This window comes from Protopterus annectens, chromosome 16.part0 (genome assembly GCF_019279795.1).
Source record: "Protopterus annectens isolate FY-2018-M chromosome 16.part0, PAN1.0, whole genome shotgun sequence".
In the NCBI taxonomy this organism is placed as follows: Eukaryota; Metazoa; Chordata; order Ceratodontiformes; family Protopteridae; genus Protopterus; species Protopterus annectens.
This window is the reverse complement of record NC_056750.1, coordinates 500092804-500116406: the sequence shown is the minus strand read 5'-3', so window position 1 is coordinate 500116406 and position 23603 is coordinate 500092804. Positions and strand designations below refer to the sequence as shown.

The following is a 23603-nucleotide window of genomic DNA, read 5'->3' as shown; positions in this document are numbered from 1 at the left end:
TGAATATTGTAAGGCTTTTTTTTTCTAGTGAACATTTCTGTGTCTGGTTCTTACGTCTCTAGCAGACAATCTGATAAAGGGAAATGGCTTGGAGAAAATGTTTTCTGAAAGCATTCAAGTGTTTTCCCAGCTGAGAGAGCTATAAAGATTATACAAAACCAGACAGCTCTTAATAAAACCACAGGCTATACCATGCATCTTAGCATGGATAGCCTTTCTTTTATGTGAGCTCAGGTCTGTGTATGTGGATGTCAGTTTGGAACATTCATTCCTATTAGAAGGGTAAAACTTCAGTATTTGGAGATGTACATAATGTTGTGTGTTACTATTAAGTTAATAAGTTTTAGGGGTATTGTTTGTGTGTGTGTGTGTGTGTGTGTGTGTGTTTGAGGGTTTTCAATAAAACAAAAAGTTCTGTAAGATGTGACATAGGCTCAAATGGAGATGACAGGAAACATCTATATAAAAGATTAACCTGCCAAACAACATATACATGTAACACAAAAGCTGAAACTAGACATTTAACAAAAAAGCTGTTATACATAAATGGTGGGAATAAGAATCTCTCAAGAATACGATGCTTTCTATAATGTCTTTAAATGCTAATGGTCTCTCAGATAAATACAAAAAAGAAAGAATAGTGAATCATATTAAAAACTGTAGAGTGCAAATAAGTATGCTACAGGAGACACTTGGAAATATCTGAACATGTGACTTTGATAAAGAAAGGTTTTCAGGATGCTTATTCAGTGGAATACCTGGGGCAATGGAAGAGAGGAGTGCTTGTATTAATTGCAAAAAGATTTGCCAACACCTGTACAATATTAAAAAAAAATGGATGTAAAAAATGCTTTGTTTAAGCAAATTTTGTATTATTGACCAGTGTGATTTAGGTTTCAGGGGGGTCCTGAATCAGACGGCTTAGATTATTTAGAATTACAATGGATTTTAAGAACTAATGCCACAGTCCCCCCTGGTTTGAACAATCATGCGTCTTTAAGCAGTTTTTTGTGATTGAAAGCTATTTATATGTTGTAATTTTTTATATATATTTCTTTAAATTTTTCTATATATATTTTAACATTTGTATATTGTGAAATATTTATTTTGTATATAATTGCTATAGGCTGCTTGTTTGAATTAGTATTGTACTGTGTACCAGCAATGTAAAGGTTAATTTCACCTTGTTAGGAAGTTTAATTAAGTGTATTTTATGATTGGTTTGTGAGGTTTTATGGGATTTCAGTTAAAATATTTAAGTTGTCTTGTGATTTATACTGTTATTCTGATGAAGTCCACTATACCAGGAGGAAAGCACTCAAGGGTTTAATAAAATTGGATGTTGAGCCACTTAGGTCTACTTTATTTGTTCCTCGTTGAAATTTACTAGCAGTAGCAAAGATAGTAACAGTGATAAAACAACTGGAATTGGGATCTTTAGAAAAGGGTAGGAGCAAATTGCATAGGAAAAAATAGGAAGTGTGGGATCAGTATATGCAGAGGAGGAACAAAGTTTAAAAGAAGGGAGGAACTGAATGAGCTATGTAATGGTTGACTGACAATGATTGGATATATTATAAGTGATGTATAATGTTTGCAGCTGCAATAGTGTCTGCATGATTTGTACTGTATAATGTTTGCAACGGAGATTGTGTTGGTATGGCTGATTTTCATTTATATAAATGTAAGATTGCTTATGTCATACATGATAATGTAATAAAGATGTTTCTTGTTTAAAAAATCTCAGAGTCCCTTTCAAAATGCATGTGGAGAGAGTTCCCCTGGGACAGAGGGAGAAACTCTAATGGAAGACGGCATCCCTGCAGCAGAGGTGGTCCACATAACCAGGGACTAGAGGTACTTTCTCTGACAGATCCTGTCAGCACTCCTGAAGGGAGGCCTGACATTCTATGACTGAGGCAGTCCAAGGTCATTTATCCCTGCACACCAGAGAGCTTGGCTAGAAATTACAAAAGATTCATGGGTGCATAGGATAATATCCAGAGGTTACATAACATTTTACCATCCACTCCTACTAGTAGTAAACAAAATCCCTGCTGTTTCACCCAGTTAGAAGCAGCAGCACTAGAAATAAACCACCTGCTAGAAAAAAAGAGTAATTCAAGAATTCCCCCAGACCAGATAGAGTCCAGAACATATTCAAGATTCTTTTTAGTGTCAAAACAGAGGACTGGAGACCACTTTTGGATCTCAGCAATTTTAATTAGTTACTTCAGTAGACAAAGTTCTGGATAGTCATGGTTCGTTCCATTCTGCCTTTTCTGCACAAGGACAACTGGATGTGTGGGCTAGATCTTCAGGATGTGTACTGTCATATCAAAATGAATGACAATCCAGGAGATACCTACGCTTTTGGCTGGGAGCCAGTAATTACAATTTCAGAGCTCTGCCCTTTGGTCTCACCATTGCCTCCATGGTGTTTACCAAGTGTATGGCAGTAGTAGCAGCTCACTTGAGACTGCAGGGATTCCAGGTGTTTCCATATCTAGATGACTGGCTCATAACTGCTCTGACCAGGCATCATCTAATTCTAACTTGTGACTATGTGCTCCAGTTATGCTCCCACCTGGGGATTTCAGTCAGTCAAAACAAATCTCATCTTGAATCAACACAGATATTGGAATTCATCAGTGCCTTGCTCAATATGATCACTCAAATAGCCTTTCTCCCCCTGTCAAAAGTTCAAATTATTCAGTTATGGGTCAGAAAGATCATTCAAAGTTCTTTACTTGCAGCTCGACTGATTTTTCATGCTTTGGGATACATGTCAACAGCAATCATTCTGGTACTCTTGCTAAGGTACCATATGAGGGTTCTTCAGTGGACATTTGCAACTCATCTTTAGCATCCTCCAAACTTTGTAAAGCTGTTCTAAGGGTAACCTTTCTACTTAGACCTATTAAAAGATCCCACTCCTCCTCAGGATTTGAACATTGTTTTACAGTCTTTAACACAATCCCTGTTTGAACCATCAGCTAAGTGTGAACCGAAATTCTTGACTTGGAAAACTATCTTTTCAGTGGCCATTACTTCTGTTAGAAGAGTATCAGAATTGCAGGCCCTGTTATACAAACCTCCTTATATGATATTTCATAAGGCTAGAGTATCCTTAAAGACCAATCCTTCCTTCTTCGTAACATGTCAGAATTCAGTATTAATGAAACTATCAACCTTCCAATCTTCTTTCCAAATTTCTCAAATAAAGGAGAGTATATGTTACACCTTTTGAACATTCACAGACAATTACAGATTTATCTACATAGAACCAAAAATTTGAGGAAATCTGAACAATTATTTATCTCTTTTTTTGGAATCAAAATTAGGCAAAAAAGTTTCTAAAGTGACTTTAGCCAAATGGTTAAATGCCTGTATTACATTTGTTTACAAAAAATTGGGCTTGTCTTTACTAAAACCACCAAAACCACATTCCACCAGGTGTATGGCAACTTCTTCAGCATTTTTATCCAGATCTTCATTGGATGGTATTTGTGCATCTGCAGCTTGGGCTAATCCTCATACCTTTATTGCTCATTACAAATTGTATCTAGTGTCTAGGAGAAGAGCAGCCTTTGGCTCAGTAGTGATCAGGAATATCCTTCCTTAGAGGACTCCTGAGATTTAGGTAGCTGAGAACTCTGTCTCAAAAGTTGAAGAATGAATGAAAATGGCATCAGATAAAAAAGTTATGTACTCACCATAACACTCCAACTGTATTGTCTCTTTTCATTCTTCCTCATCTTCCCTCCCTCCAACCCCCTCCTTCTTTGATTTTTGGAAAGACTGAACGATGCTGAAGGAACTGCTATTCCTTTGAGTTCTAGATTCTGTTGTTTTCATCATTTCCTAAAGCTTACAGGCTTAAGAGGCAGCAAACAAAATCTGAGGTATGTCAGGTGACTAGGGCATTATGAGTAAAGGAGAAGCTTGAGAGTTTCAGTGTTGCATGAGCTGGAAAAAGTGGCCTAGTCGGATCTGAGGGTCAGATCCGAACCCAACAGTTGAGGAAGAATGAAAATAGATAACACAGATGGAATGTTATGATGAGTCCATAACTTTTTGTAGTATAGCATCTCTAACCAAGGATCCCTTAACATCTACTCCCAACCCGGGCCAACAGATTCATATCATCACATCCACTTTCAAACCTGTGCCCACATCCTATGAAAAACTACTCTGAAACAAACTTAAACTGTGTTCTTCATCAGCTGATGACCTTCCAAGTAAGCACCTAAAAATAGCAGCCAACAGCAATGCCTATCCAGTTTCAATCCTTATAGATAGGCCAGTCAGGAATCCCATGTTCCCTCTCTCTGGAAAAAGTCACACATTATCCCTTTGCACAAAGGAAATTCAACAGACATTACTAACTTTAGAGCTGTAGCAATCTTATCTCCCCTCGCCAAAATTCTTGAAAAATGTATTCAAAAACAATTACTAGACTATTACCAGTAGGAAGAACTCCTTTCCCCTAGACAACATGGCTTCCATCCTTCCCACAGTACTAGCACTGCTTTCTAACTTATATAGATACTGTCAATAAAGCTAGAGATAAAGGCAAACTAGTATCTTTCTTATTTCTAGACTTGTCTAAAGCTTTTAACACAGTTTGTCACAGTAAACTTCTACTTTAGATGTCCTCACTAGATCTGTCTCAACCCACCCTTCTCTGGTTCTAAAGCTACTTATCTAATAGGTATCAGTCAGTAAAATGGCACTCCATGCTCTCTCCTTACCTGCCAGTCACCACCAGGGTACCACAAGGCTCTATCCTTGGTCCCATCCTCTTTAACATTTTCACCAACACCCTCTATATTTTCACACAACAGGTCACCCTAATACAATACGCAGATGATTCCACTCTCATTTGCGCACATTACAACATGGTATACCTCCATAAAATTACTCAGGAAGCTTTAACAGCCACTGAAATATGGCTTTGTAACTCACACCTCATGCTCAACCCAAAAAAGACCAAACTACTACTTTTTCCCCCAAATCCCTCTCTCACGAAAAAGCAAAATTTAAAGTCCTTTCTGTTGATAATATATCCAGTGAAGTCACTTCTCATAGCAAGCTATTAGGGGTGATAGTGGATGATAATCTTACATTTGACCTGCATATACAAAATTGCATAAGAAAAACTCACCAAAAACTAGGGATTAGAGAGCCAAAAACTTTCTCACTGATGCAACTAAAACTGTACTTGCCATTACTAATCTCCTTCCCACACTTCTTTATGGATCTCCCATCCTTAATAGGCTCAAGGCTTCACAAAAATGAAAGCTGTAACAAAGCTGCAAAATTTACAGCGCATAACCCTTTCTTAACCCACCACTGTATAGCACTGAAAAGCCTAAACTGGTTAGAACTGCCACATCAACACATACACAACTTCTTACCACCAATAAAATTATCCACCATCTATCTTCCTGTCTAGCACTAAAAAAGCATTCTGCACAGCTATGTTCCCAGTCAGTCATTGCAAACCAGTGGCCAAAACCCCCTACAAACCTAGCAAATATGTTGAGTATTGTTTGTACTTGTACCATCAGGTCTTAATCTGCACTCCCATATTTCAAAACCACTCTGAAAGACTTCCTAACTAAAAATCTAGCTTTTTTCTTACTCAAAACCAGGATAAACTATATCCCTAAATGTGAACAAGTACCTTTTCATTCCTCATGCCTCCTTACTCTCCCTTCTTCACTTAACTTCCTTACAGTTATCTAATTCTCTTCCCTGACTTTCTCTATAAATATACGATAAGCCTGTTTTTCCCCCTCTTCATATTGCAATTCCTATTTGCATTAGACTAACTGACCTTTAATTTTTCCAGAAACTGTCTAAAATTTCTCTAAATATTAAATGGTTGCCATATACTGTGCATTGATTCTTAACCATTAATTTGTTGTAATTATTTAAACTGCAGATGTTTTTGTTTAACTTTTGAAGACTATAATATTATTTTTAAAATGTTTTGTAATAATTTGGAACTTTTCTCCCTAGGCCTCCACTGAAAATGGACTTCTACCCATTCGGGCTTTCCTGGTAATCAGATGTCAATAAATAAATGAATAATTAGCTCTGACTTTGTAAGATCTGCACATGGACCAAATAGAAAAAAATATTATATCATTATGTTTTAAGCAAGTTATAGTAAATTCAAAAATGTCGGGTTCACTTAAATGAAGTCAAGATTAGGTGAGTTACTACAAAATGATACAGAAGTTAGAAGTAGTAATATTTAGAGCTTTCATGTGTGGGATGTGTGTGTCTGTATACATATACACACATATTATATATATATATATATATATATATATATATATATATATATATATATATATATATATATAAAGAGAGAGAGAGAGAAGAAAAGTGAAGCATCTGTGTTGGTGTATACAACATGTAAAACAGGAAATAAGCACAAAAAGATAACCTAATGATTTGAATAACGCAGTTAGAGTAAAATAACACCATTAATACATGAAGCATGATTCCCATAGTAAAATGACTAATTGGAGCTTCTTACTACAACAGCTGTGTAAAAGAGCAAACTTCATGATCAAACAGCTGCAACCACGAAGAAATAACCATTCTACTCGTCTGCTATTGCACAGGATTTTCCTAGCCCTTGTCTCATCCCTCCTTTTTTAACAGCAGCTTCTGTTCTAGATTCAGCTAAAGACAATATTAGAGCAGGTGTTCCACTTAGGATTCCCCTATCCTTCCCTCTTTACTTATACTCAATATCAGCTCCTGTTAGGAAAGACAGTCTCTAGCCTGCAGTCCAAGCATCTTGTTGGCCATCTCATTCTGTTACCATTCCCTCTCTAGTTATTTGCTGTCAGCACCTTGGTTTCTGTGCCAGTTTTCTCCAGTAAATTCCAGCCTCCTCTTTTGGGTAGCCAAGTGGTGCAGCAGTAAACATTGTTGCCTCACAACAAGAGGTTCTCTGGTTCAGTTCACAGCTGGGGTGTCTTCTGTGTGGTGTCTGCTTGTCCTCCCTGTGTTCGCATGGGTTTCTTCTGGGTACTCTGATTTCTTCCCACATTTCCAAGACACGCATCTGGAGTGTTTCTCCCCAGGCTTCTGCTGAAAATAGGCTCTGCCCTAGTCGGACTTTCCTGGTCACCAAATATTAAATAAATAAATAAATAAAATTCTCTGTAACCCTACTTGCAGTCATATATGTTGGCAGAATCTCCTTTCTCCATTCTCGTGTTGGATTAGTTTTTAGAATATTTTCTACTTCACGAAAATAACATTCTGTATGGCTGTTGTTATTCTCCTTAAGGATGTGCATCAAAAATCCCACTCTCTCCTTATTTCTTGACCCCCCCCCCAGTTACATCATCATCCCTCTCCACTTTGAATGATATCTTTCTGCTTGTGTTACATATATGAGCCTTAACTGTGTAGCTCTAAAAATGTTTCTTTCTTTTTTAGCTATATGGTCAGTGGCACACATTGGCAATTGCAACAAACTCAACTTTGAAGAGCAGCTACTTTTGTAAGGTGGACAATGCGCAAGTCTCCCTGAAGCAAATGGAAGAGGAAAACAAGGTTGCCCTTTCAGCTCTGGCCAGAAGGTAAAATGAGTGGACATGATGGGATTTGGGCATCGTGTTTTCAAATTTGCTTTTGTTGATATATTGTGAAACTTCAGATGTTATGCAAAGCAGGACACATTTTGTTGCTACAAGTCACATTAAACTGGCTGCAAACTATTGAAAAAACAAAGCACTTCATTCTGGCTGAAGATGGTTCAAAATTTTAACAAATATAACCTATGCTAATAGTTTCATAGCCATAGAAATATAAAAAGCCTCTTATGTTGATACTAGTTACAACTTGTCCCCTTTCCAGATTAGCAATGAACATTATATCTGTATCATTATCGGTATACATAATAATATCATTTCTATTTATAAATACAGATGTACTATACATAGATAATTATGTGTGTGTGTTTGTGTGTGTGTATACATATTTATATGCATGATTGTGTGCATGCGCACACACCTACACTCACACACAAACCTATATAGTAGTGATTGTGTTTCATTTCATATAAAAAAAAAAGTGTGACACATTTAGTTGAAAACACGTTTCATCAAAACCACAAATTATCTAAATACATTTAATTTAAAATTTCATATACACTAAATATATTTCCAAAAATTTTTTGTGCAGGGAGGCAAGCCGCCATCCCCCCGTCCCCAACATAAATTTAATAACTTCATAACAGTGGAGAAAAGAGCATGCTTCTTACACATTGAATCACTGCTGCCACAAATACATAAAGCTCTAGAGATGGCAGTACAACATAACAGTGGGCATTAGCAAGGTACACATACTGATCAACATTAATTTGCATTGTAATTCTTATGATCCAAAACCAAAGTATCAGTCATCTTCTATAGTAATACACTATTTTCACTGAAATGCTTTTTGATGACTTGTGGTTTTAATGAAATGTGTTTTGAATAAATGTACCACAGTTTTTGTTTTTCAATGAAATGTGCTTTTGATTAAATGAACTGTATCCATAATAATGTATAACACATGCCTGCAACTCATTGTTTGGTTTGAATGCTATTTATTTATAGTGAAGAAATAAAATTTGGATTTTACTTTCAACTTACACAAAAATCTGGATATTATCCTGGCTTCGTGTCACAGAGAGATGGAATCCTTACAGTGATCCGGGTGACCTGGGTTTAGTTAGCTAACCCAGCATTAAAGGAACCAGGCAGGAAGGGAGACGAATGAAGGGGCATGGTTTGCTTGCCTCTCAAAGAGGCAGGAAGGGTAGCACACACAGGAACATACAGGGAAGAGTGATTTCTCTGGTGGAGACTATGAAAACAACTTCCAGTGCCTCACTGGAGGGGGTGTCAATACTCGCTGACAATGTTTCATGTGGAAATGAGGGATAACCAACACAGACAGTCCATTGCATATACCCCTTCAACTCTACAACACAGGCATTCATAGGGAAACTAGTTAAAAAAAAAAAACAAACCTTTCACACCACCTCTCATGGCTGCCTAAATGTTGGCCCTTTCTGGCTGACCTTTGACCCAGTGATGGAGAATGAATGGGTCAATTTGCCAAGAGGTGGCTGATGATTCACAGGCAGTAGGGGCAAAGAGCAAAAAAAATCGTAATATTTTTGCTCAGTATAATTTCTGCTACTTACTGCTCACATTAAAGCCTTTCAAAGAACTATATCAGTTTCTGACATTATACAACATTATTGCACCAGCTGATGTCAGGCTGTCTTGTAATTCTCAGTTTAGTACATCCACAAGCAGGTCCTTTGAGTATCCACAGTTAAGTTCCTGGTATTCTTGATGTTGAAGCACAGGTAGGCTTATGGCAGTCCCCAGCAACTTTACTAGTTAAAGCTCCTAAGGGTAATGAGAATCCTTCTCTAGGGGAGACCAATATTTCTAAGGTTAAAGTCTTCAAGCCCTCTTTTGATCAAGAGCTTTTCCAGGTGATTCACATTAAATTTCCTACAGCATTTCAATGTCATAATTTGTAGTGTTTATAAAACACTTTTTATAACTGATATAGCCACGACCCCACAATTGCCCCCACCGCACAGTATAGAACCCATAGATGTCCTTCTGTATCACTGTTGCAGTGTTCATTACTTCTGGGATCTCCTGCCAAGGGTAGACCAACATCCGGCCAGTATACCAAAGCCTTTATTACTTAGCATCATAAATCAGAAGTATTCTCCCTGCACAAGCATAAGGCATGAAGGTGACATGTACACTCCCAATTCTGAAATTTGTTGTCACCAGAGCAAACACTGTTATCATAATTTGGACTGAACATCCTTCACTTTGCTGGTTATATGGAGCCTACAATTTTCAGGTAAGTACCCCATTTGGGTTCTTTTTTTCGCATTGTTCAGTGGGTGACATTTTATCCAAGAAAGGGAAATGGCAGTGTTGGAGGCAGATTCCCCATAAAGACCACCACGATAGGTGCCTGTTTTGCTAAAGTACATCTCATGACCACACTCAGTGTTCCATCTGTCAGGCCTTTGTACCCAAGACATTGTGTAGCTGCCTTTCTTCACTTTGAGCTTTTGGCCCAAGGTACCATGGCGGAATCTGCTCACCCTGAGGTACAGCCACCACTTAAAAAGAAAGCCAAGAAGTCTAGACCTGATTCTGCTGCTGTCCAGTCTCCATTGTATGTCTCTGGTGAGGTGAGTGAAAACCCAGATGATAGTCCGGTGTTGCCATAATTTTCTTCAGCTGCAATCTTCTCGGAGGCCGGCATGGAACCTACCTTTTACGCATCCTTGGAGGCCTTGCAAATGTCCGCTGTGGCATTGAGGGGGAACCAAGATTGATTACTACCATGCAGCCTAGAGGGATTCTTTGGATCCTTGTTAGGGAAGAGATGCCGGATACCTTAATTGAATCCAGGCAGGGGTCTGAAACTCCATGTTTTATCATGGCAGACATCCCGATAAAGAAAAGGCAGAAGACTAAGCATGTGGTGACAGTCCCTAGGGATTCACAAAGGGAATGGCAGGACTTCACTCAAGTCTTGTTCAGTGCCTTGATGGCATTGAAGCCTCCTCAAGTGATTTTAGTTCCTGCACTTCCTTGGTCCTCTACCCCTAAGAAGGCTATGAACCTGGAGTCTTCAGAGACTCCCCAGACTCTGGAATAAATTGCCCATACATGTCAAGCAGAGTGCCTCTTTGGTCCTGTTCAAAAGGAACCTTGACGATTGGATGGGAGAAAGGAAATTCACCCCGGGGATCACGTCAGTTGCCCTGCTAGACAGGGGTCCAGGGAAGTAAATAGTGTGGGAAGAAATAGCCAGGGAATTGTTATGGCTAGGCTTGTATAGGCCCTATGGCTGATAGCCTAGTACCAACCTATGAACCTATGAATGTGATGATTCCATGTCTGACTCCTTAGCATATCCCTCTCAGTTGCCTTTACATTTAGATTATGGTTCTAAAGAGAGGGAATCTGTCAGTCCTGATCCTTTGGTGGAGCTATCCATTGGAGACATGGTCCTTCATATGATGAGAGGATTTCAAATGGGATTACTTTGAAGTATTGGATGTCCAGAAAAGGTATTATGCATTATTACAAATGGACTCTCCTAAACCTTCAGCTGTCTTGCCTGCATTAGCTGATCTATTAGATACCTTCTCTGCTACTTCCCTGACTCCAGATTCTCAAACTCCAGCTCCTAAGAAACCTGATAGGTTCTATAAGGTGCTGGATGCCTGCAGGTTCTTGTATAAATGCCCTACCTCTAATCCTGCAGTGATTTGTGTATCTACTGATGAGCCTTCTAGGCTGCTGCCTTCTTCCAAACTCCTTCCTTCAGATAGGGACAGTAGAGTCATGGAAAGGATTGGTAAAATGGTCTACACTTTTGACTACTTTAGCCTAAAGGGCTATCAGTCACCAGACTTATATGATATTGGTATATCCTCTGTCTTCATTCCCAGATTAGGAAGATTGTTTCTGATATGACTGACGTTGTGGGTAAAACCCCAGTTGTCTCCTTGCTCAGTTCCACCTCTCAGGTTGCCTTTCACTCTTTTCAATGCAGCTATGATGCAGCTGATGCACCCTGTAGGGCTGCTGCCTCTGGCTCAGTGATGAGACACTATCCCGGCTTCACCTTCAAGTCTTGCCAGATGATATCAAAGCAAAAGCTTCTGGATGCTCCTTTGGATTACCAGACTTTGTTTGGTACTGCTGTAGCTGACCTTTTCAAGCCCTTACAGGATCAAGGTTAATTTATATAAGATTTGAAGCAGATTTTTGTCTCACCCTTTCCCAAGTTTCAAAGGAACTATGTTAGTAAGACTGCATTTTTGCCTAGGCTACCTAGACAGTCTTCCAAATGTAAAAAGCTCCTAAGGGTGTTTTTTCAGATAAGCCTACTCAAATGCCCAGATCCCAGAAGCAGTCCTTTCCTGACAAATTTGCAGCCATCTGGCTGCCTTCCCTCCTTTCCTCTAGGCCAGTTTCCCTTGTCTTTCAGGCTTTCTTTTTCTCTCTCAGTTTGGCAGCTGATTACCACGGATACCTGGGTTTTCTCCATTATCCAGAGAATTACTTTATTACCTGGAAGACCCTTCCCTAATTTTCTGGTATTCCTCAACCTCCAGTAGAACAGCTTCCTTATTTTTCCAGGCATATTGCAGGGTCTGATGGATCAGAGTACAATTCAACCAGTTCTACAGAAAGAGAGGGGTTTACATCTTTATTCCAGGATTTTTCTGGTCCCCAGAAAAGATGGGTCTTGGAGACCTGTCCTGGATCTTTCCTTTCTGAACACCTTTGTCATAGTGCCTTCCTTCTGAATGCTCTTCAGAATCTGTTTCCTCTGTTGCCCCCAGCCTTTCTGGTTTCCTTGGATGTGAAGGAAGCTTACCTACACATTCCTATTCACCCTCTATTAAGGAAATATTTCTGTTTCTCTGTTTCTTCCTCTAATTTTCAGTTTTTTGCTTTGCCCTTTTGGCTTCCAACAGCCTCAAGGGTGTTCTTCAAATGTCTAGCCCCTGTAGTTGTCTTTTGCAGGCTTCAGGGAATTCATATATTTCCTTATCTTAATGGCCTCTTGCTTCAGGCTCCATCTCATTCCAGGCTGGTACAGGATCTTCATTTTACCCTACTTCTGTTGCACAGTCTGGAATTCACTGTCAACATTCAAAAGTCAGTACTGACTCCTTCTCAGGATCATGCTTTCCTGGGCCGCAGTTTCCAGACTGCTTCAATGCTGGCATCTCTTCCTGCCTCCAAGGTTTTGCCCTCACAAATTATTTTTTATCTCTGCTTCCACTGTCCTCTCTTCCAGACTGGGAATTTCTCAGGACTCTGGGGTTTACAGACTCCAGTATTCCCATTTTCTCCTGGGCCAGGTTTCATATGAGGATGTTTCAGTGTTACCTAAAATCAGTATGGCTTCAGCACCTCCACCTGCTTGGACCATCTAGTTCCTTTGCTGTCTTGTCTAATGCTGGAATTTCACTGGTGGGTTCAGCAGCTATCTCTAAATCCACATGTTCCTTTCCACCCTTCTCACCCATTTCAGGAACTCTTCACAGATGCATCAGAGTTGGAGTGGGGAGCCTTGTCAAGCACTCTGAAGGTGCAAGGCCTTTGGTCACTGTAGCAGAGTGTGGATCATGTCATCATCAAGGAAATGTAGGCTCTTGTTATGGCTCTTCAAGCTTTCCATACGTTCTGGGTCCTGGGTCCTTTGAAGGTTTACATTGACATCACCACAGTCATGTGGTACATCAACTAACAGGGGGGCACAAGGTCTTACCTTCCTCGCAGGTTAATCCTTCAGGCATGGGAAATAGCATCAATCCGCAGGTCACCCTTCAGGCAATCTGTATACTTTCAGACTGCAATCTTGTGGCGGATTTTTTCAGCAGGTCCAGGAGACAGCCTTATGAATGGATGCTCCACAGGGATGTGTTTCTGGACATTGTTCATTGGTGAGATATTCCTCAAGTATATCTCTTTGTCTCCCCTCTGAACAGGCAACTCCCTCAGTTCTGTTCCAGAGTGCCAAGTCCCTTGGCTTGGAAGATGGATGCCATGTCTTTCTCTTGGAATGGAATGTTCATGTATTCCTTTTCTACACTTCCTCTTCTTCCAAGGGTCTTTCACAAAATCGAGAAGGACTCTCCAAAATCTTGTTGGTAACTCCCTTTTGGCCCAGACACCACTGGTTCCCCCTCTTATTTCATTTGGCCAGTGGCAATCATCACAAGTTTCCACAATGCATGGATCTTTTCACACAAGACAAAGGAACTTGGAACTTTTACCCTCCTCTGTTCACTCTTCAGCTGATGCTTTGGACAACAGGGTTTTGATTCTTTTCTGACAGCAGTTTTCTGAGGACATGCTTAGTGTCATGTAGGAGGCCAGGAAACCCAATACCAGAAAATCTTATATGTTCAAATGGAAGATATTTTTCTGTTTGGTGTCTCAAACATCACCAGGACCCCTTTTCAGTGGGGGTCCCTTTGGTTCTTTCCTATCCTGCATGCTGGCTTGGCATATTCTTCAGTGAAAGCCCAACCATTTGTCAGACATTTTTTCCTGCCTTCCACTTATTCATCCTTTGGCCTCTACATTTGAGGTCAAGCAGTTTCTCAAAGTAGGGATATTAATTTCATCCTTGGAAAGCTGACTCTGGTTCCTTTTGAGCCAGCTGATGCTTATTATTTACAACATTGTACCTGGCAGACTATTTTATTGCTTGCTTTAGCCTCTTCTAGAAGTTTATTTAATTATAGGCCTTGATAGTGGTCCATCCTTTTTTGTTTTTTCATAGAGACAGGGTGTCTGTCCGTACAAATCCTTCTTTTATGCTCAAAGTGGTTAACGAGTTGTCACTTAAGTCTATCCAGATTTCTTCTTTTTTCCCTTCTCTGAAATCTGCTAGTAAGAAGGTTGTTCATAATTTGCATTTGTATAGACAGCTCAGATATTATCTAGACAAAGCATAGAACTTTCATAAATCTGATCAGCTTTTTGTTTCTTTCCCTACTGGTACATTGGGTTTAGCAGATTGCAGGCAAACCATCTTGTCTTGGATTTCCAAGGCCATTTCTTTTTGTTAAACTTTTCATGGTAAGCAGTTGACTACTTCTGTGAGGGTTCATTCCATGAGAGCAGTGGCTTCCTCAGGGGGCTTTCTTCAAAGCTTTGGACACCAACTGCATCCTTGATGCTGCTACTTGGTCTTTGGTTCACACTTTCACAAGGCGTTAAAATTGGATGTCATTTCCAGGGCCAGAGCAGGTTTTACTAAGGCCATCTTGCATGAGTTTGTGTAGGGGTCCTCCTTGCCTTCTTCCTCCCTGGCTTCACTGTAGCTTTTATACTCTCCCAGAGATTATGAATACTGCAGTGAGATGGAAGATCATAATACAGTTTTGTAAAATCTTACCATAATAGTTGACATACTTCTTTTCACTTTTACAGTATTCACTCCCTTCCTCCTGCTTCCTTTTCTCATGCTTTGGCATGGGTCATATTTTCCTACTGGCTGAGAGTTTTCTCTCCTTCCTTCCGTTTTTCTGACCGTACATGTTGTCCTTCCATTGGGGGGTCCTAGTTCTCCTGGGGCACTTCAGTTCTGAGTTGGGAGTGTATGTACATCACCTTTATGCCTTACTCTTGCATGGGGAGTATATGTCTGATTTTCAACACTCCCTAGGGAATAACGGATTTGGTATACTGGCCAGACATTGGGCTATACTTGGCAGTAAATCCAAGAGGTGGTGAATATTACAACAGAGAAAAGAAGGACATTTACTGTTATGGTAAGATTTTACACAAGTGTACTTTATATACTGAATGTGATGAGTCATGGGGCCAGGATTTCCTTTCCTCATTCATGTATCTATTGCCAGGCCTGGGTCTAATTCTAAAATGAAATGGTTGTACTGACAAAGCCCACCTACATAATTTGGTGTTTCCATCCCTTTGTTTATATAACCACTGTAGGAGTTTCTGGTCTGTTATCAAAGTGAAGCTGCATCCTAGTACATAGTTCTGTGGAGAAGTTAGTGCCCCCTTAACAGTGAAACACTCCTGCTCTGTGGTAGAGTATCTTGTCACAGCCCTACATAACTTTTCTGCTGAATTAGCATATTGGGCACTTTTCATCACCTACTTCCAGAGAGTTTATCAAAGCTGAACAACTAAGACTGGTTCTGAACACAAGAAAGATTTTTGATAGTTAAAAAGCATTAACTGATGCTACACTTTGCCTTACCTGGATGGACACCTTCTCTTTTGTATAGTCTTTTGGAGTGCAGTTTTTGGTTTGGGTATAAACTTTCTATATTAGTCTACTAGCCCTAAAATTGCTTTCACTTGTTCTTTGGTCCTGGGTATTTCTTTACAAACTCTGCCTGTTTTAGGTCTAAATTACCCCTCTCCCAATCATGTATCTTAAATAACTGGGTTCTGTTATGCAGAGCTTACTTTTGTTAGCATTAGCCTTAGGTTCTGTCTGCGTTAGAGAGTCCATCACAGCTTGTCCTTTGGCTAAATGAGACTCCCACTCCTCTGAATAAATTAATGTATCCTCATGGTATGGAGCTGAATACCTAGTGGGAAGTTTTAGAACTTTATCCATGAGCCTTTTACAAGTGACAGGAGCATGGTGATGTCCAAAGGGTAAGGCTCTTACATTGAAAAAAACTTTTAGAGGTGGGGAATAATGTCTTCTCTTTGGCTGCAGAGGTGAGGGGTATGTACCTATACCCATTTGTTAAACAAAAAACAGGTAATCCAGAGGGGTTAAGTGAAGTCTGGTATCCCACTTGTGACCCAGAGGGTGACAGGACTAACACAAAACAGAGTATAAAGGATAAGTCCAGATAAAATCACTTTAACTAGCAGATCTAGCAGATGGACAAATGTTCTTGTTCTTAGAACAAGAACACTCATCCATCTACCTACTTAACTGAATAAACTACTGGAAACTTCAACAATGTGTCTTTATTCCTCCCACAGGGAGGGTATCAGATAAGAATCTCCTAGATATGCTGGCTAAAGTGATTTTTATCTGGGCTTATACTTTATATTCTGTTTCCTTTGTTAAACAAAGGGCGGTCACAAATCTTCCTTTGCCTCCTCTTTCAATGAGCTTGTCCTCTCTGGGCATTAGATACGTGTCAAATTGGAGACCTCATTCAGTTTGTGGAAACCATTACAAAATATTATGAATGTATCTGGTTTAAGGCCTAATGCCAGTGGAATGCTCCATTTGCTTTGGGACTCTTCAGTAATTCATTTAATCATGTTTTTACTTCTTCATTTATTGCTTTTCTTTGAGACTTTGTTATTATACAGTTTTAGGATGACCTTCTTCCCTAACTTTAGTTTCAGTATTAAGTCTATTCTACCATGTAGCTTAGACAAAAACGCTCCATAAAAACTCTTTCACTTCTTGTTTATGGGCTTTAGATAAAGTTTTGCACAGCAGGGATATAATTCTATGATACAGTGTTAAGGATGCTCACGTAAGCCCACAAGCAGACTACAGAAGTTTCAGCTTCTCCATGGTTTTAACACATTTGTATGTGCTCTTGTCTTTTCTTTCCAGACTCTTATTTTGCATTTCATTTCATTAATTTCCTAACCACCTCAAATGTTCTTTGCTATCTTGTCAAGAAGTTATTTTTGGCGGAAGGAACTAGTACTAACACATTGTCTACCGTTTCAAACTGCTTGAGTTTATCATGCTTATAATACACCCTCTGTGGTATCTGTTGGCCCTTTTGCATATGTTCCTGAGCTGTAGGCATATTGATTTTAACATGTCTTGCAAATTTGCAAATTGTGCAGATTTATGATTTAATGAGTTGTTTCCCTCTATCTCAGTCTCCTTTGCTGTATTCAACAAGCTTTGGGGATTTTGTATTGTATAATAACCCAGAACAAATCCTAACTGCTTCACTTTAAAACACTGGCCAATCTTGTGTATCTCATTTGTACATTTAGACAATCTCATTTGTTCATAACTGTTATTTAATATGTACACAGAACTAATTTTATTTTTCTCACAGTGATCTTTACTGAAATGCTTGTGTTTTTTTTTTGAGCCTGTATCTACCGTTAAACTGTATTGAATACTTCTTTGTATAGAGTAACTAGATGATGTGCATTCTGCATCTTACTATATGTATAGTATTGTACTTTCTAATTATTGTATTTTGAATATATTTCTGTGGAGCTTTTCTGCCCGGACCTCTTCTGAAAATGGGCTTCTGGCCAAGTCGGATTTTCCTGGTACAAATGTAAATAAATAAATTGTGTATTACTTAATTGACATAAATGGGGTCCCCTGGTCTGTGAGTATTTCTTTGGGTATCCCTACCATGGAGAAAAGTAACACTCATTCTTTGGCTGTTGAGGTAGCATTAGCTTTTACAGAAGCATTGCTTCAAGAAGATCAGTGGCATAACCAATAATCACCAGAATGTGTTGCTAGTCATTACCAGATTGTACCAATGGACCTATAAGATCCATGGTATCTGCTCCATTGGGACATCACTAATAGGTATAGGTATCAATGGACATCTGAACCCATTATGTGGTGCAGTCTTTTGACTTTCTGAGGTTGCACAGAAGATCTCCATGTCTTTCATACACCAGGCGAATAAAACCTCTCTACGATTCTAGCGATGGCTTTGTGTGTCCTTTTGGGATATGATTATGTGCAAGTTCTATCTTAAAGTTTATAGATAGTTAGTAGGCCATCTGCCCAAGAGCCATTTTAAGCCTAGCCAAGCTTACCCTAAATTTACCAAAATATTGCTGACATGTGCTAATACCCCAAGGGATTTTATGAGTTATGATGTAGGCTTGTGCACATCAAGTGTTCACAGGCTGCCCCTGTCCATTAGGGACAGAGGTGCCAAAGCAGGTGCAAATCCATGATCCTCCATCAGTTTGTCCAAGTTACATTCAAATATGGTTAGGCTTGAGCTTTGCTTCACGTGGATGGAAAGCCTTCTCCATAGAAGGGGCAGTCCCCAAGACACACACCTGAGCTGCCAACATGTTTTGCCCATGTTGCAGAACAGGCATCACTGAAGCCAAGTGTTTTAAAACATTTTGGAACTAAAGTCTGGTGTATTATTTATTCTTTGTACTTGTTTAGCCTGTATAGCAAGTTATTCTTCAAGTCAAAATATAGGTAGGGGATGGGGCCAGTCTGCTCATCTGCTTCTCCTTCTATTTTTGGCTGTATTTTCACCATTCTTAACATATTGGCTTCTCATTGAGCTTTCTTAAAATTGTCTTTGCTTATATGCAGATCGGATAAGTTCAAAACACTTTAGTCAATATCCCGATGTGATGTGGAGGGTATAGTCTTCCCCTTTGAAGGCAGATATAGGTGTTTCCTCCTTTCCTATCTCTTCCTCACAAAAGGCATGTCATACCAGTGTCTTTCTCATACTTTTGGTTTTGGCGTTTCCTTTCATTTACCTCAGTAGCATCTTTCTCTTTAAGTACCTGCTGCTGAGAGTTCTGTTCTTGAATAGGTCTCTGTTCTGACCTTTTGGAGGGGAAACATATGCTCCCATCCTGACTAAACCCACTGTCCTTTCTGTTTCTCTTCCATTACCAATCTCTCTGTCAATCACCCTCACTCTCTAACCTTTCTTATCCCTTGTCTCTTTTTCTCTTTTACCCCCTAACTACTGCTACTCCAGCTAACCCATATCTTTAATTCTCACTTATTGATATCCCCTCCTTACCTGTCTACTGTTATCTCAACCTCTTCACTATCAGAACCTTTTCTACTTCTGTTTTCTTGGTTAGTCTGCTTATACCCCTCCACCATCTCCTCTGTTTTCTGTTCCTGCTCTACTGATATCCAACCTCATTTATGTCAATATACAAACTGAATTTATATGTATTATCATTGCTGTTGTATCTCCAGCTATTACATGTTAACATGTCTTTGACTTATGTAGAACAATATAGTTTCTAAAGTATATGATAAATGTATTTGCTATTTATGTCTGAATAGTACATGCAAAGTAATGCTTAAAATGTTTATTTTTTAACTGTTGTTTATTAAAAAAATGTATTTTATGTGGTGCTTTTCTCTGTGGGCCTCCACTGAATATGGGACTTGTGTCCAGTCAGATTTTCCTGGTAAACAAATGGCAATTAATAAATAAAATAAATAAACATGGGGCTCTCTTCAGGTTCCCTTTCTTCTCTTTGATTTTTCAAGGCTAATAACTACAAGACCTACAATAGCAAGACTGAATGAGTGAAAATGCAGAAATATACATATCAAGTCTGTGGCTGCTCCTTCTCAGACTATCTCCTTTACTCTAAGTTGTGACAGTCTTGGAGTTGGTGTATATATAAGTTCAGTGGGTGTGGGTGGGTTTCCCTCTGCAAAAACTTTGAAGAGAGATTAGCAATGCTTGACATTCACTGTTCTTCAGCATTTTCATACTTTTTTCATAATTCCAGAACTTGCAGTTGGATATCTTGGAATTACAGTGGGGAGCCAAGTTTATCACAATTGTTTTTTCCATTCTATCTTCACACAGGCATCCTTCCTTGCCATAATCATCGAATTCTTTTGACAACATTCCATATAATGTGCTATGAATTCTTCCTTTTCAGTTTCTGTACTGACTTCTAATAAAAACTTTTTTGTCTAAATTCAGAAATGTATTTCTGATTTTATATATATATATATATATATATATATATATATATATATATATCTATATATATATTGTTCTATCCTTCCAGGCAAAGCCAAATTTGAATTCCCTTTGAAATCTCTACATCTGTACATTTCTCTTTATCAGGATTGTATTGTAACAAAGTGGCAGGCTGTTGCTTCTCCCCCTGCTATACTAGAGGTGTATTTAGGACTTTGTCTTATTAGGAATCTGTCAGGCTGCTACCCATCCCATTTTTATTAAAGGTACATTTAGAACATAGTTTGTCTAACTGTGCTGCGCCTGCTGTAATTTTTACACTGCATTGAAATGAGAAAAGTATCATTCACTTATGATATGTTAAATTAGGTACCAAAGCTACAGGATACACAGTTTTACCCAATAATGTCTGAATATGTTATAGGATGATCTTTCCTATCTCCATGAAATGCATATTTTTTCTACCTTTCTCTCTTTCTTTTTCCAAACACTTCTACTGAATTATCACTTGTGACACAGGCAAATTTACATTCATATAAAAGTAATCAAACTATATTAACATAGCAAACATTATACTTCACATATATTGCTTTATGATATAACCTAAGTAATATTACATAAATTATTCGATTCCTGCCTTTTTTAAACAAGACACATCTTTATTAAACCCATCACTTACTAGACAGGCAATCATTAATTTATATAAATGAAAACAAACCACACAGACACAATCCTAGTTGCAAACATTTTACATTACAAACCATAATGACACATTCGCAGTTGCAAACATTATGCTTCACTTATAATCTACCCAATCTTTCTCACTTAAACATTGCATAGCTCATTTAAGTCCTGCCACCTTTTAAACCTCATTCTTCCCTTGTATGTATTGTTCCCACAATTCACATTTTTTCCTATGTAGTGTGCTCCTATCCTTTTCTAAAGATCTCATTTCCAGTTGTATTATCTCTGTTACTGTATTCACTACTTCCAGCATAGTTGGTTTAGATTTTGATTTCCATTTTCTAGTAATTGCTTTTTGGCAGCCACCATTATTAGATAGAGCAAGGCCTAACCATGTCTAGGCAATTCCGATTCTGTATTATAGCTCAAAAAATCATTTCCCTTGTCAGACCAGTCTGCCCACCCAGTATCTCCCTCCGACAGTGCATCCTGCAGGGAATCCCTAAAGTCCGCCATTTTACCACACTCTCAGAAAATATGTTCCCAATTACCTCTTTCTTCCCTTTGCACCTCCAACATTTGCTGTCTGCCTGAGGAAAATGTCTCTAGAGTCTACTTGTATAAAAATATCTATGTAAACATTTCCAGACAAAACCCCTAAATCTTCTAGATTTTGTTGCATATTTGGGAGACATACATATATCCTCCCATTGTTTGTTTGTGAATTGCTTATCCAATCTCTCTTCCCAATCCCATCTAACCTCCTCTGATTGATCCTTATAGTTATCATGCAATATTGTATATGCTCTACTAATTATTCCTTTTTTAATGGCAGCTTCTTTCTAGATTCTATTAAAAACTCTACCAGTGCTGGTCTTTCATTTAGAATCCCCCCCATTTCTTTCTCTTTGCCTATACTCTGATATCAGTCCCTGATAGGGAAGGCAATTTCTAACCTGCAGGCCAAATAAATTCTTGTTGTCTTCCCATTCTGTCATCTTTCCCTCTCTAGTTATTTGCTCCAAATACCCTGGTTCCTTTGCCAGTTTTTCTCCAATAAATTCCATCCCCCTCTTGCCTGTTGTCTGTATTCATAGTTCTAGTCATCCCTATCAGCAGACTCTCCTTTCTCCATTCCCGTGTTGGTTTAGTTGTTTGAATACTTTCTGCTACTTTATGGATACAATATTCTGTATGATTATTGTTATTCTCCTTAAAGGCCTGCTTCTAAAATCCCAGTCTTTCCTTGTTTCTTGAGCTTCCTCCTTGTTTCATCATCATCCCTTTCCACTTTGAATTATAGTTTTCTGCTTGTGCTATGTATAGGAGTCTTAACTGTGTAGCTCTGAAATACCCCTCTAAATTGGATAATCCCAATCTGCCCTGTCCTATTGGAAGAATCAGTTTATTCCACTTGACTTTTGCTGTCTTCCCATCCCAGATAAAGTGTTTCAGCTCTTTATTAATTGCTACCCACAACTTCTCTGGTTGATAAAAATATGCCTGACCTGTGCATAAGACTAAAGGGACTAAACATATTTTAACAGTCATTTTAACTGCCTGTATCTTACTATCCATATCCATATAACAAAGCCTTTTTCTCAGTTTTTGTATTATCTTTTGTTTAGTCTCTTCCTACATATCCTTAGCTGCCACACTAGAATGATTTTTTAATCCATACTCCTAAATACTTCATTTTATCATGTTCCCATAAATATGGGTATTCCCGAACCAGTTCATGTGTTGATATACAATTTGTCACTATTGCCTTTGCTTTAGCTTCATTAATTTCGTATCCTGAAAAGATCTGAAACTGTCTCAAATGTTAAACAACACTGTAATGTCTTTTTCTGGTTTTGTCAGGTATAAAATAATATCATCTGAAAATAAAGGCAGCTTTCGCTGACTACCATATCAATCATATCCTTAAATTTCTGAGTCTCTTATTTTCTTTGCCAATGGTTCTAAATATATTGCAAATAATAAAGGGGAAGATGACACTCATGCCTGAATCCTCTGCTCAAGCAGAAATTATCAGAGAGGATCCCACCTACTTTAATTTTCGCCTCTGATCCCTCATATATCCTTCTAATCAACCTTATAATATTTTCAGGAAATGCAAATGCTTCCATTGTCATGCTCATAAAGTCCCAGCTTGGTCTGTCAAATGCTTTCTCTGCATCAGGACCCTCCAACAACAATGGTATTTTCTTATATTCTGCTTCTCTCTGGATCATCAGTGTTCTTTTAATACTGTCAAATGTTTGCCCCCCCTCCACAATACCATACTGATCCATATCTATCAGTTTTGGCATTACTTTTGCCATTCTTTTAGCCATTATAGACATGAGCACTTTATAATCATGGTTTAGTATTGAAATGGGCCTTTATGAAGCTAGAGCTGATGGATCCTTTCTCTCTGTAGAAATTACAGCTAACACTGCTTTCTTCTAGAACAGTGGTACTTTCCTCCTCTTAAGATACTGCTAAACAAAACCTTCCAGATCTTTATCAGTTTTTTTTTCAAACTAGCTTCCAAACTTCCACAGGAATACCATCACTTCCTGGTGACTTTTCTGTAGATTGCTTATACATCACAATTTTTATCTCAACTCCTCCTATCCTAACCGTTAGCAATTGAGCCTCATCTACCTCTAAC

The 23603-nt window shown here is 38.7% G+C and overlaps 1 protein-coding gene across 2 annotated transcripts in view; it reads left to right on the top strand.

The window, feature by feature from the left end:
• Positions 1-23603, top strand: part of LOC122790871 — a 172435-nt gene that overhangs the window by 54683 nt on the left and 94149 nt on the right. For both annotated transcript variants that reach the window (XM_044058532.1, XM_044058534.1), the window contains exon 2: positions 7471-7613. In XM_044058532.1, the coding sequence (XP_043914467.1) occupies positions 7471-7613 (143 nt within the window). The remainder of the gene's footprint in view (positions 1-7470; positions 7614-23603) is intronic.